Raw genomic sequence first — 12,865 nt, forward strand, 5'->3', positions numbered from 1 at the left:
AACAAACCCTAGTGGTCCTGCTAACTGACTTCAGACTCAACACACCTCGCTAACCCTCTAATCTTGCTTCCGGTTACACGAAAATATTGAAACTGGTGGATAAAATGTTCGCAAAAATAAATACAACTACATAAATACATACACTTACTTGTATTTCACTATAGTTTCAGAAACCCCACACTCTTGAGCTTAGCACACTGAGCAGGTCCCCTTGCTATACACTTGACAACTTTGCGGCTTCTGCCTAGCGCACTGCAAACATGGGCCAGCAACAAGAATGGCAGTACTATCTTGCTAAAATTCCGACAAGAAAGAACTTTTTCAAAAGCTGACAACTCCAAAGGCAAAAAGGGAAAAACACAATACCTGTCTTTTTTAAGAGAATATTTTATTATTAAACTATTGAAAGAAGAAAGAAGAAGAAATAATAACAAAAGAAAAATTTTGTTGTTAGGGAAGACAGTGTAAATATACTAAAAAACACAATAAATAAAATATAAAAATAAAAATAATGTAAAGTACTCTAACTATAAAATATGAATATCACTATGATATTCATGATATTATAATTATTATTTAACCCCTATCCTTTCCCACGTCAAATTGTATAATTTTACTCCAACTGTGAGGAGTGATTTTGGCCAATACAGGCTGGAGACCAGCAAGATGGCTGTAGCCTTTGTGATGTTTTCACATGCAGCACAGGTAGCTTTTTGTTGTATGTAAAAAAACAGGTCTATTTGTATCCAATATAAATATTATACTTACTTTTATAATTGATGCAAATAATTCCATTGCTTGATCAAATATCAAGGCCTTAATATCAAATTTTTATTTAACAAATGGACAAAATGCTGCTGTGAGTCATGGCGGTGGCGAGAGGGCAGCACCAAAAACATGCTGCTCCCAGGGATGGGGTGATGATGGTGGTGGTGGGGATTATGGTATAGAATAATAGTGCAGAAACTGGGGGGGATGGTCCACAATCTGTTCACGTGCGTGTCATTCGTCACAGTATAGTGACAAACTGTGTCTGGCGAGGGGGTTGCGGTCCTCACAGAGGAGATGTGATTTAAGGAGACAGCGACTTGGCAAGTGCAACCCCACACCGACCCATGGCAATCAATTACAACTACACTCTGAGCAAATTATTGCAAGCATGAGCAGATACATCCAAATGATGCATCGGACAAGAGACCATGAAAATATATGGCTTTTTAATACCCACCAAAGGGGCAGAGGAAGCCAATATGGCACATAGCCTCTCATTGTAACGTAGTGCCTGTGGTCACTAATATCAGTTTTTACACCTCGTGCTGTATTTGGCTGTTTAAATTCTACTTTTATGTGACATTTGATGACTTCTATAGAAAGTGAATGTGTTAGCTGTCAGGCTGTATACTGCCTCGGACTGTAAAATAAAAGCTTAACAAACAACTCTAACAAATAAAAAGCCCACCTGCAGTTCAGTGGTTAAAAACTTTTCATTTCTCAAGAGGGCTTTTATTGTAAAAGACTGGGAGGCATGATTATAGGACAAAAAAGCACTTGTTACCACAAACAACTTGATCCGTGCACAGATCTACTTGTGACATGTTAGCATGTCACATAAATAAAGGTACTGAGCTACTCTCCTCTCTTGCCTTACCCACTCACTCATTTTTGTGCCACATTAGCATTTCAGCAATAAGCTACTCTCTGTTCTTATCTTGCCCTGGTCCACTCCCTTGATTATGTTCCATGTTTGCATATCTGCACTGAACTATTCTCCTCTCATTCCTTGCCCTGGTCTGCTCACTCATTTATGTATGTGCCATGTTTTCTTGTCTACTGTAAGATAATCTACTCTATTGCCATGCCCACTCTCTACATTTTCATGTGGGCATTAAGCTCCTCTCATTTCTTCTTCTGCCCTGGTCAATTTATGCATTTATGTGCTATGTTAGCATGTTGGTCCTAAACTACACTCCTCTCTTTTACTGCCCTCTTCCTCATTTGTGAGCTGCTTTAGCATGTCTTTGCTCCCTACACCTGCCCAGGCCCACTCTCACATTTACATGCAATGTTATTATGTTGGCGCTAAGCTACTCTCCTCTCTTGCCATGCCTGCTCCGTCCTTGGTTTCCCTGTCCTGATCTTGACTCTACTTTGCACATCAGCCCCAAATGTTGCATTATAGTTGCAAAATGTTCTTGTTTTTTACATAAGTTTGTAGAAGTAAACAGTTTATTTTGGTTAAATGTAGTATTACGTGGCTGTGATGAAATTTCACAATTTGAAGCTTATATTGGTAGTATTCTCTGCCAATACTACATTTTGGGCTGAGGCCAAGTAACATTAATAATTTTTTTCTACTTGAGGTCAACAAGAAGCTGACATCTGGTAACATACTCTGCCTGCTGTGGGGGTGCTGTGCAGGTAATGTACAGCAGTTTAATCTGAGCTGTGTCACTGAAAACTACTGCTTGCTGTTGGCTACTAGCAACCATTTAACAATAAATCTGTGGGTGATGAAACCATCTCTGTCAATTGTTTACGCTTAACATGACTCAATGCGGGTCACTACAACACTCACTGCCATGATGATCTTTGAAGTGTTTGTTCCTGCACAACCCTTCATGAATTTCTATCCAGCTGAAAGATGTGGGTGTGCGCACTGTTTACTAGGACACAGTCTCTCAGTGGGGCTCTGAGGGAGCACTGTGAATAAGTGAGTGTCAAGTGTTTCTGGAGTGCTCTCCAGAGTGTTAAACCAGAGGATGAAGGGTCATTGAATGGAGTTCAGACACGCTGTTAAATATACTCTTTGCAGCAATGCCTACTGTCACGCTAACCCCCCCACCCCACTTTTTTTTTTACACAGTAAAAATCTCTCTTCTATCTTTGTGTCCTTTTTATTTCTGTTTTCTGATGGTGAATTCTGGCTCACTGACAGTGGGGCACGGAAAAAGGACGCTCTGCAAAACGCCGGCCAGCCATCTGCATGCTGCTGTGTCTCTGCAAGCAAACAGATGCAGCGGTAAATAAACACCATCTATCTGGAGCTCACATGGTGCGGCCCCCGGGCCACATGCCACAGCTCCTAACATGGCAGTTCCAAAACACTAACCAGGTGGGGATCAAGGAAGGATGATGGTTCTTCGGCTGCCAGCAGAATGTTGAGCTTAGGCTAATGGTCCTGCTGGGGGGAGGTGGAAGGAGGGGTGGGGGTAGTTAAGTACCAACCTCAGCAGCAATGCAAGCAGCACTCTTTACATTTCAAAACACACAACAGAAACAATGTCTGTCCAGAAAAGTATTTTAGCAACATTTGACAAATAATCTGTGGATACTATCACAGATGGCTGATAGTGCTGCTGTACAATTAGCAAATTACTCATATATAAGCTTGGGTCTTCTACCTAGAAACTTCCAAGAAAGCTTCGCTCTCAGGTTGCTGGTTTATGTTTACAGAATTAGAACAGGAAGCTAAGCCTCTATCAGGAACCTCTCCTGTGGAGCCAGCTGCCAGATTGCGGTCATAGGAGCAGATAGCCTCTCTGCTTTTATGATTTGGCCTAAAATCGTCTTGTTTGATAATGCCTATAGCAAGAATAATTATGGCTGAAGCCCTTAGTTAGAGCAGGATTGTCTAACCGTTAATTGTCCCTTAGTTATGATGCTACACATCTGTGCTGCTATGGCAACTCCAAAGTGAACAGTTTTCCTGTTCCCTTCCTCTGGTCTACTCTTGCACTTATATGTCATGTTATTATTTCTATACTAAACAACACTCCTCTCTTAGAGAAGATTGAAGCAAGGCGTCTGGACTTGTAAGTCCAGACGCCTTGCTTCAATCTTCTCTACATATGATGACCTGGATGACTGAGAATCTTCATCAACAACACTCTGCGCTCTGCCCACTCCATTATTCATGTGCCATGTTAGCACTGAGCTACTCTCCTCTTTCCCTCTGCTCAGGTCCACCCCTGCATTTTAGTGCCACTCTTGCATATCTGCACATCTCTATTGCAAGGGTCCACTCCTTGATTTGTGTGTCAAGTTAACATATAGGCACTATGGTACTCGACTCTCTTCACCTGCCCTGGTCCACCTCTACATTAATGCACTTTGCATATGCTCTGTCCCTGTCTTGGGCCACTCTTTCATTTACGCATGTGCCTGTACTAAGCTGATTTTCTCTCTTTCCCTGCATTTCCCCTCATTTATGTGCCTTGTTAGAACTAAAGGCTGTTCCATACTCCGCGAGACAAAGAGCGGAGAACGCACTCCACGGGTGGTAAGAGATAAATAAAAAAGGTCTTTTCCCCACTGAGGTACCATACGCCGCGAGACGCGTGTGTGCAGAACTCCTCATACGGCCCGCCCACTAAACTATAAGGAAAGACTTTACTGAGTTTTTTAACACACCACAAGGACTTGTGCCATGGCAAGAGGACATTATACAGAGAGGGTGCCTGCAACAGCGTGAGATGTCCGGCGATGAGTTGTGAAAATGCGACATTAAAAGTAACAATAGCAAAGTTTCAGTGTTTGTGCCTTTATGACCACATTTGCACATCTACTGTGTTCCAATGTGCCTGCGATACTTCAAACTGTCCGGTGATGAGCTGTGAAGATGCGACATTAAAAGTAACAATAGCAAAGATATACAGACATTGTTAACGAGCCTATTATGCCCGGGTATGTAGGAGTATATAGAATGGTAATAACAGTCACCATCTGGTATGTGTGAATGGCTGTCTGGAGTTATTGGTGACAAATCACCCTTACTTGCCTTTCTTTCTTTCTTTTATTGCTCATCATGCAAAACCGGTATGGTCTTATCTAAATCTGTTGAATCAGTGCTGTTTATACACCTACCTATATACCTGGAGAGGCTCTTGCGCTTCTCCACTTTCATCACGCCCACAATAAATTCCGACCAATCACAGCATGGTTGCCGCACAGCCTTGAAAGACAAAGTTCGGCCCAGACCCTGTGCACAGGAGTGCGGATCAGCGGGTGGTCAGAGACAAAAAATGACGTCATTTTGTGGGCGTAACGTCTGCAGGGGGGAAAAATGTCTTTGTCTCGCGGAGTATGGATCCAGCTTAAGCTACTCTCCTCCCTCCCCCTGCCCTGGTCCACTACTGCGTTTATGTGCCACATTGACATTTTAGCACTTAGCGGCTCTCCTCTCTTTTCCTGCCCAGTCCAGCTCCACTCCCACATTTATGTGTTAGCATTTCAGCACTTAGCTACTGTCTTTTCTTCGCTGCCCTAGTCAACTCCTGCCCTTAGGTATCAGTCTTGTATGTCTTCACTATGCCTGTCTACTATACTTATCAGTCTTATCAGGTCAGTATTTCATGCCGCTAACTGTGTGTCCTCTCTCTCTCTCTCTGTGTACTCTTTTCCAAGCTCTCTAGAGCTGCGTGTTGACCTGTAGCCCTGACCTTACTGACCTTCTCAGTGCTGAGTGGCTGCACTTGTTTATTCTAAGCAAACTATCATGCTTAACCTTCTATCAGCTGGGAAATAAATCACTACATCACTCTGTCCAACTCCAGGACTAACAAACTTGTCTTTGCTGGCTGAAACCCATGGAACAGAACACTGCGCTCTTCATCCCACCTCAGCACATTTACCAAATCAATCATAAATCAGATCTGTAATCATGATCTTATGAAACTCATGATCCCTAAAAAACACAATGACCCATTCAATCACATACCTACTGGTGCTACACAACTGACAGGCACAAATACTGACACACAAGAAACATTGCTCCCTTTGTGTAACACTCTCAGTAGCAGTTCAGTAATCTGCACAGGCACATGATGGCACAGGTCCTGCGTGCAAAAGCAGATGTTCCATCTTTTGACTGTGCTCTCAACACCCTGCTTTCATAGTGAAGGGCTACTATAATATTCCCAGATGATGAGCCTGTGGTGGGGATCTCCAATCTGAAAAAAGTTGTGCTGTACCACACCAAACTACAGTCGTAGTAACCTAAACCAGCTTGCCTTAGCCGACGCATTACTGTTGCAATATGCACATTTTTACCTGGTTACTATAAGATGCAGTATGGGAGAAAGGGCCCTGTAGTACACATCCGTGGCCCTTCTGAAGCCGAGACCACCACCACATCACCTGTATCCACAAATACATAGGAAAGAAAATAGTCTCCTTTCTCATCAGTGGCACCGTGGGGGGTTTAGCCTGAGGATATCAAGATATCATCGTTCTACGACTCCTCTTTCGAGGTGTGAAACAGCATAACAGAAAGGAATTGAGCCACCTGCAGAAGCTAATGGAGCATGAAGTGGACCTGAGCTATAAATGCTGATGCAATCAAAGGATGCCAATAACCTGTGAAATGCAAACTGTTCTTATGGATGGAGCAGGGGGGTGGGGGCACCACAAAGGCCTTGACAACAGCGAGCAACTGGGTTTTCTAAATGGTGTCAGTCATCACAGGGATAAGAACTATATAGGCTCGGATTTCTTCTTATGACATAAACATTCCAAAGTACATTTTTGTGAGTAGGCACAAAAACACTTTGACCCATTCATCCACCCTAAAGTCCTCTCTGCGTAAAGTTTCACCTCCCTCCTTTCTTTTTCTTCCATCATGATAAAGTACAACCAACAAGCCGCATACAGGTCATCTTTTTTATAGGAAAATAAATGTCCGTTTTCTGAGACAGCACTATGTGGATGCTCAACAAGACTATGATGCAATTCCTGCTTTGCTGGCTGAAATAGTGGTCAGTATATATTTAACACAGGGCTGAAAGAAGCATGAGTCAGATCAGCAGTGCTACAGTAACGATCAGTCCTGCAGCAGCTCACATGACTGATCATCCCAGCATCATACTGATAAAGCTATTACAGTAATAAGTCAGTGCAGATCTTAACTGAACCACAATGCTCTTCACTCATATTAATAAACACTATCTCACACCTTTTACAGTGTTCGATGTTAGCCATTTAGACAGAGTGTTGTACAATACATTGACAGGCCAAATACAAAATTAAAAACCATAAGGAAAAACAACTCAGCTAGTAGGTAAGAAACCATTGGATAATTACTACAACAATTTATATGATGCTCCCATCATGCCTAGTAGGGATGTCCTGATCAGACTCGAGTCTGAGTCTGAGTCATTTGATTTTGAGTATCTGCTCACATCAGTCTAATTGGGCTCACACTGAAAAGAGAGGTTCAGGGAGCATTGGACATTATTTTCCACACATGGATTGGCCACCAACCTGAACCTGAACCCCTCTGAGAATCTTTGGGATACAGAGTTGTCCCATTCACCATAATCATACATGATCTTGGGGAACAATAAATGGAAACACGTGTGGTGATAGTTACAGTCTACTGCCTCTGAAAGTCTACTCATTTACTATGGAATCACACATTTTAAGTAAGACACCAGTAAGTATGACAACATGTAAATGTCCTTTCAACAGTAGCTATTTTTACTTGTCTATTCAAACAACCCACAGGTATCACTAATAGCAACAACAGTGGTTATATTCAGTTGAAATGTCCTATTGAGCCATGCCAGTGTGACATGTGAATAATACCAGGATCCAGAAACTCAAGTACCTAATGGAAATCAGCCATCCTTCATTTGATTATTTATACCTGTGCTTTTCCTGCTGCTTAATGTCAAAACTGTCTAGCTGGAGATGAGCCAGACCTGCACAGGATCGATCACAGGTCACGGTGAGGTTTCTGACTTAATCCCAAAGCTGCTCTAATGTGCTGGTTTTTAGGAGTGGGTTGCACAGAATTAGGGCATGATGGAAAATAACTACCTCATATTATGGATCCTCCTGTTACTGATTTAATCAGAATTCTAGGATCTAGGAGGATCTATTTGTTTATGTATTTGACTGTTTTTTATACTTTTTTTTAAAAAATGAAATCATGTTATCAGGTATCATTTTCCCTGACATGATCTTGCCTTGTGACCAGAGGAAGATGATACTTAGCCATGTAAAGCTGAGACTTAGCAGCTCATTGATCAGCAATTAGTGTAAATGAAAGGCCTAGGGGAATATAGTAGCTGCCCACACAAGTGAATGCTTGCACTGCCACCTTAAAAGACTCTTAATGCAAAGTGCATACATGCGGTTTGTCTACAGAGATAGGTCACTCACTTAGACTCCGAAACAAAGATGGCTTTGCCGAGGTAAAGAACACCCAGTACAAGTTTGTCCCGATGATGACATTCCCTATATCCATTGACACAACACAGGTTGTAATCCTAATGCTGACGGCTCACATCGCACTGTACATTAAGTAAAGTGACACTGACCTACAGTATATAACCTACAGTTACTAAGAAATGCAAATAAACTTTGAAAGGAGGGAATATTTTACAACTCTGCATCTCTATGGCACTCAATAATTATTAACATAACATAATGGTAAAATTACAGGTGGACGTGTTAATTTTGGACTTTCAGATGGATCAGATTAGACAGATTATGCTAATTTTCCAGGGTCCAATCTATTTTTTTTTTTTTTGGCCTATTATCCAGATGCTATTAGAACAGTAGATTCCCTCTTCTGTGTAGCAAAACACTATGAAGTAATTGGGTGAAAAAATGAGGGGACAACTTCTAACTTTCCTGGATTATTCATATATGAGCAAAGAGACTGTAAAACAAGGGTGGAGCTAAGGTCAGCACAAAACTGTGACAGTATTGTTAAAACTCACACTCTTTGGACATTCCCACTGAGAAGCACTTCTGCAGGCGGCAGTACTGACAACGGTTCCTCGTCACCTTGTTGATAATGCAGTTCTTGTCCCGGTGACACGTGTACACCATGTTCTTCTGGATGCTTCGTCGGAAAAAACCCTGAAGGGGACAGACATAAAAGGGGAGGTTCATGAAAAGCAGGATCTGGCTTTGTTAACCTCATTTTGCTTCTAATTTTCTGTGGCTGCCTACTTTCTAAAACATCCACTGAAATTCTCCTGCCACTGGATATCATAACATCATGACAGCGTGCACATTTTTGTCTTTTCATTGCCATTAAGGCTGAGAGAAAAGAGAGCCAAAATGTCCCTGCTGGGAGAATCTGTGGAGCTTCAAATGCTGGATTTAAGCTCAGAAAGAGAGTATAGTGGGAACAGAAAGTGAAGAACCTCAGGGTATCAAACAGTGAGGCTGCTGCTGCTGCTGTATGGGAGAATAACCAAGGACTTTGGTTGAGCTGTGGGCGAAAAAGCACCACGTCTGAACTTGACAAGGTGACATTGAGCTTCTGTGAAATACCAAAGCCACTTGTCTTTTAAATGAATGCTTTCATTATAATTCAGTGGCACAAGCTGTGAAATAATAGAACTTAATTAGTCTCATTCAGTGTGTTATATTCAAAAAGAGGCAGCACTAAAAGAATTAGTGACAGTGAAGAGCTTGGGTCATTACAGTTAGTTCTGTGGGTTCAAAGAGCTGTTTACACAATTGACTTTATCACAAATAGCTTCCTCAGCATGGAAAAAGAGAACTTATGAGCTAAAAGAGAGGGTCAAAGTGATTGGCTGGAGGAGAGCAGTGTTTAATTTGTAAAATATCAGATCTCAGAACACAGAGAGAGGTGTGTTCTGGTGGCCTGGAGACCTCTGACAGGTTTTATGAGCTTCATGTTGTGCCATGTTCGTAAATAGGCAAAACTCTCTCTTTTTTTGAGGTTGCAAGAATGGATCATTTTGGTCACAATTACTGGTAGAAATAAATAAGTGGTTTCTACAATTGGGTACTTGGGGAACCACAAAAAACAAGCGGTCAATATTGACACAAGAGGTGCTAAATGTAGTTAAATAGGTTCCAGTCTCAATGTAGGAGGTGCCAATAAAGCCCTGCTTAGTGGCAAACAGGAGAGCAGAGCTCTTATTACCTATAAATGAAAGCATGAGTTCATCATCATCTGTGTTTGTTGACGAATTTTGACATCGGAAAAATGTATATTTTACTTTGATGGAGCTAGATTTATGCAGCCACAATACCCATGTAGGTGTTCATAAAGTGTTCTGCATGCTTTCTTTTCTAACTGAAGTCTTTTGTCAGACCAAAAACATATTTGCTGCCATTGATCACCCAGTTGGAGACTTCTCCATGTAAACCACACACACACACACACACACACAGACTGCCTGTTTCAAGACAAAGCGGATTCCCCCACGAAAGTCTCTGGACATAGAACCGGAGGCTGAGCTTGGCTGTTGCCGAGCAGAGTGACACAAAGCAGAGGCACATCTATAGGAAGCAGGATATTTTCTTCCTCCTCTTGATATTAATTTCTACAGTTGTCGTCCATCATCTAGACCCTTTCGCACATGTTTGCAGGCGTTTGTGCCTGAGGAGCTTCATTCAGTGTGTGTGTGTATGGGGGTTTAAATTTCCATTTACCATAGCTGTCTGTGACGGATGGGACCTTGCCTTTTCATTAGTGAAGCAGGATGCATGATGGGTAACAGATTAGATCACAGGACTGAAACGGCTGACTCTGTAGCCCATCTCGCCTCATACTGAAACATCCGTCAACTGCCCGGCCGCCCCCTCGGTAGCATAGATACTAGCCAAAAGGAACCAATCGCGAATGAGCCTTGAGGGCACGTGACCTGCCCGAGGTCACCTCCCCTCTTTTGGTATTACTCATTTTCTTAATAGAGGCCTTTATCTGGGCTGATGTAAGCTGAGTGACTTAGTAGACATTACCTGTGAGGCCTGATGGATGACAATGGAAGTGGCCTGCGTCCCCATCAGCTGCTATATAAGTGTGTTCAGGTTGGGTGCAGAACCCAAGGCTACTCAGGTACTTATGTCATTCAAAGTTGAGAGCATGCAGGTCACTTAGCCTTGGAAATCTATGTGTGTATGTGATATGCTGTACAGTGTGTGGAGATTTATTCAGGAAGCTGCCGCAGCCTGAGCACAGAATGTTTTCCCGAGACAGATTTGCATTTTGTTAGCTTCAGCTATTTGGGGAAGGTTTGTTGACAGCGATGCTCCTTGTTTAAACCTTTCCTCATCTACATACATGTATATATTACATTTATAAATATGGAAGGAGGGAATATTTTACTTGTACGAAAATGTACCAGCCTCCACAATGATACAAGCAGCCGATAAGTGAGGTCTAACTTAATGAGGTCCATCTGGAAGCAAGGCTAATAAGGTCAAAGTGGATGTACAGCAAGACCTTCAGTGAACAGACACAGTTTTATTTTTACCTAACATTTCTGCTGTTAGTAAGTTAGACATTTTATCATTGAGGTCTTTGTGGACTGACTCACTTTTAGAGCCAGCCCCTAGAGGCTGCAGAGGGGCCTGCAGTTTTAGACATGTCTGTCTATAACTTGCAATAATATCTTTCATAACTTATATATGTGTAAATAAAGGCACAATTCAAACTGGATCAGAGCACTACTCCTTTAGTCTTGATGATGCAGACTACTAGATCTGCAGCTGATTATTGTTTGTATTGATTGGCTGTCCATGATTAATCAATAAATCCAGCACCAGCTGCTCACACATATTATATACTTTATCTAACTGGCACACTGCTATACTTCTTCTATAAGATAAGATAAGATAAGATAAAACTTTATTAATCCCGAAGGAAATTCTTGACTCCTTGATTATATAGACTCCATACATACTCTTGATTCTATAGACCTCATACATACCGTACAGACAAATGCAATTGTGTAAATCTCTCTATACATATTTTCTGTATTTGAGTATTTACTTATTTAATTTGCTTGCTTTTCCCTCGTGTTTTTACTGCATTTCACTGCCCACACTTTTGAGCATGTGAAAAATTAATAAACCCTGAACCTCAATCTAACAGATCGAACCTTCCATTCATTGACTAATGTTTGCAGCTTTTAAAGAATATAATGAGGATTTAGATGATAACTTTGTGTGTTTGACAACAACAACAACAACAAAAACTCAAAGAACTTACAGAATACAGTATATACTGAATCCCACTATCATGTTTCTTAATGCCGTACATCCAAGAAATACAGTAAATGTTGCAGCTTACGGTATATAAACCTGCCGTTTAATTATTTTTTTACGGTTTTGCTTCCATTCTTCTTTCTCTGTAGGCTGTAACTGTGTGCATAATGTGTGTTAAGAAGGGGCTTTTGTGTATCTCCAGTGGCAGTAGTGAACAGATGCCACCACTCAAAGCACTTCATCTTAACAAGCCTTCGGGGATAACACCATCAGTGTCTGAGATGACACCGATACTCCCACAATCATCACATCTGCTCCCTCGCCTTTTTTCTCTCTCTTTGTTTCTGCTGTTCGTCAGCATCTCCTCTTATTCACCTTCCTCCTCTCTTTTTTCATTCTCTTCTGCCGCCGCAGGACGCAACTGTTGACCTTAGATGGCTCTGATGTTTGTCTGCGCGAGTTCCTGCGGGTTTACTCGTCTGAAGCTTATAAATGTGCGACCAAAGGACACCCTTGAGCTGAGTGTCGTACAAAGGTGTTTACCTAGGTAGATTGTGAAGGGGGAGGGTGTTAAGGAGGTTTCAGGGCTGCTGCTGCTGGAATAAATAAATGATAGGATCAGAGGTTTCAGCTGTGGGGACATGCTAAGAATGAATTGCTTAAACTTATACACGACAATGCAAAGGAGGTCAGGGATGCTAAACTTTTCATCTACAGTCTGAACACAGCACAGAGTTCAAGAACTACAAATGGAAGCTGCACCCTAATTATAATAGGCAGTTCCTGTGCTTCTTCATCACATCAGGATTGTTTCCATAGTTACATACACTCCGCCACTTTATTAGTTACACCTGTCCTGCTCGTTACATTTAGTCAGCCAATCAGATGG

General features: G+C 41.8%; 1 protein-coding gene across 1 annotated transcript in view; it reads right to left on the reverse strand.

The window, feature by feature from the left end:
• Positions 1-12,865, reverse strand: part of LOC114431596 (retinoic acid receptor alpha-A-like) — a 57,633-nt gene that overhangs the window by 23,670 nt on the left and 21,098 nt on the right. Inside the window, exon 3 of the mRNA XM_028399152.1 lies at positions 8,724-8,865. Coding sequence (XP_028254953.1) covers positions 8,724-8,865 — 142 coding nt within the window. The remainder of the gene's footprint in view (positions 1-8,723; positions 8,866-12,865) is intronic.

This window comes from Parambassis ranga, chromosome 2 (assembly GCF_900634625.1).
Source record: "Parambassis ranga chromosome 2, fParRan2.1, whole genome shotgun sequence".
NCBI classification, from domain to species: domain Eukaryota; kingdom Metazoa; phylum Chordata; class Actinopteri; family Ambassidae; genus Parambassis; species Parambassis ranga.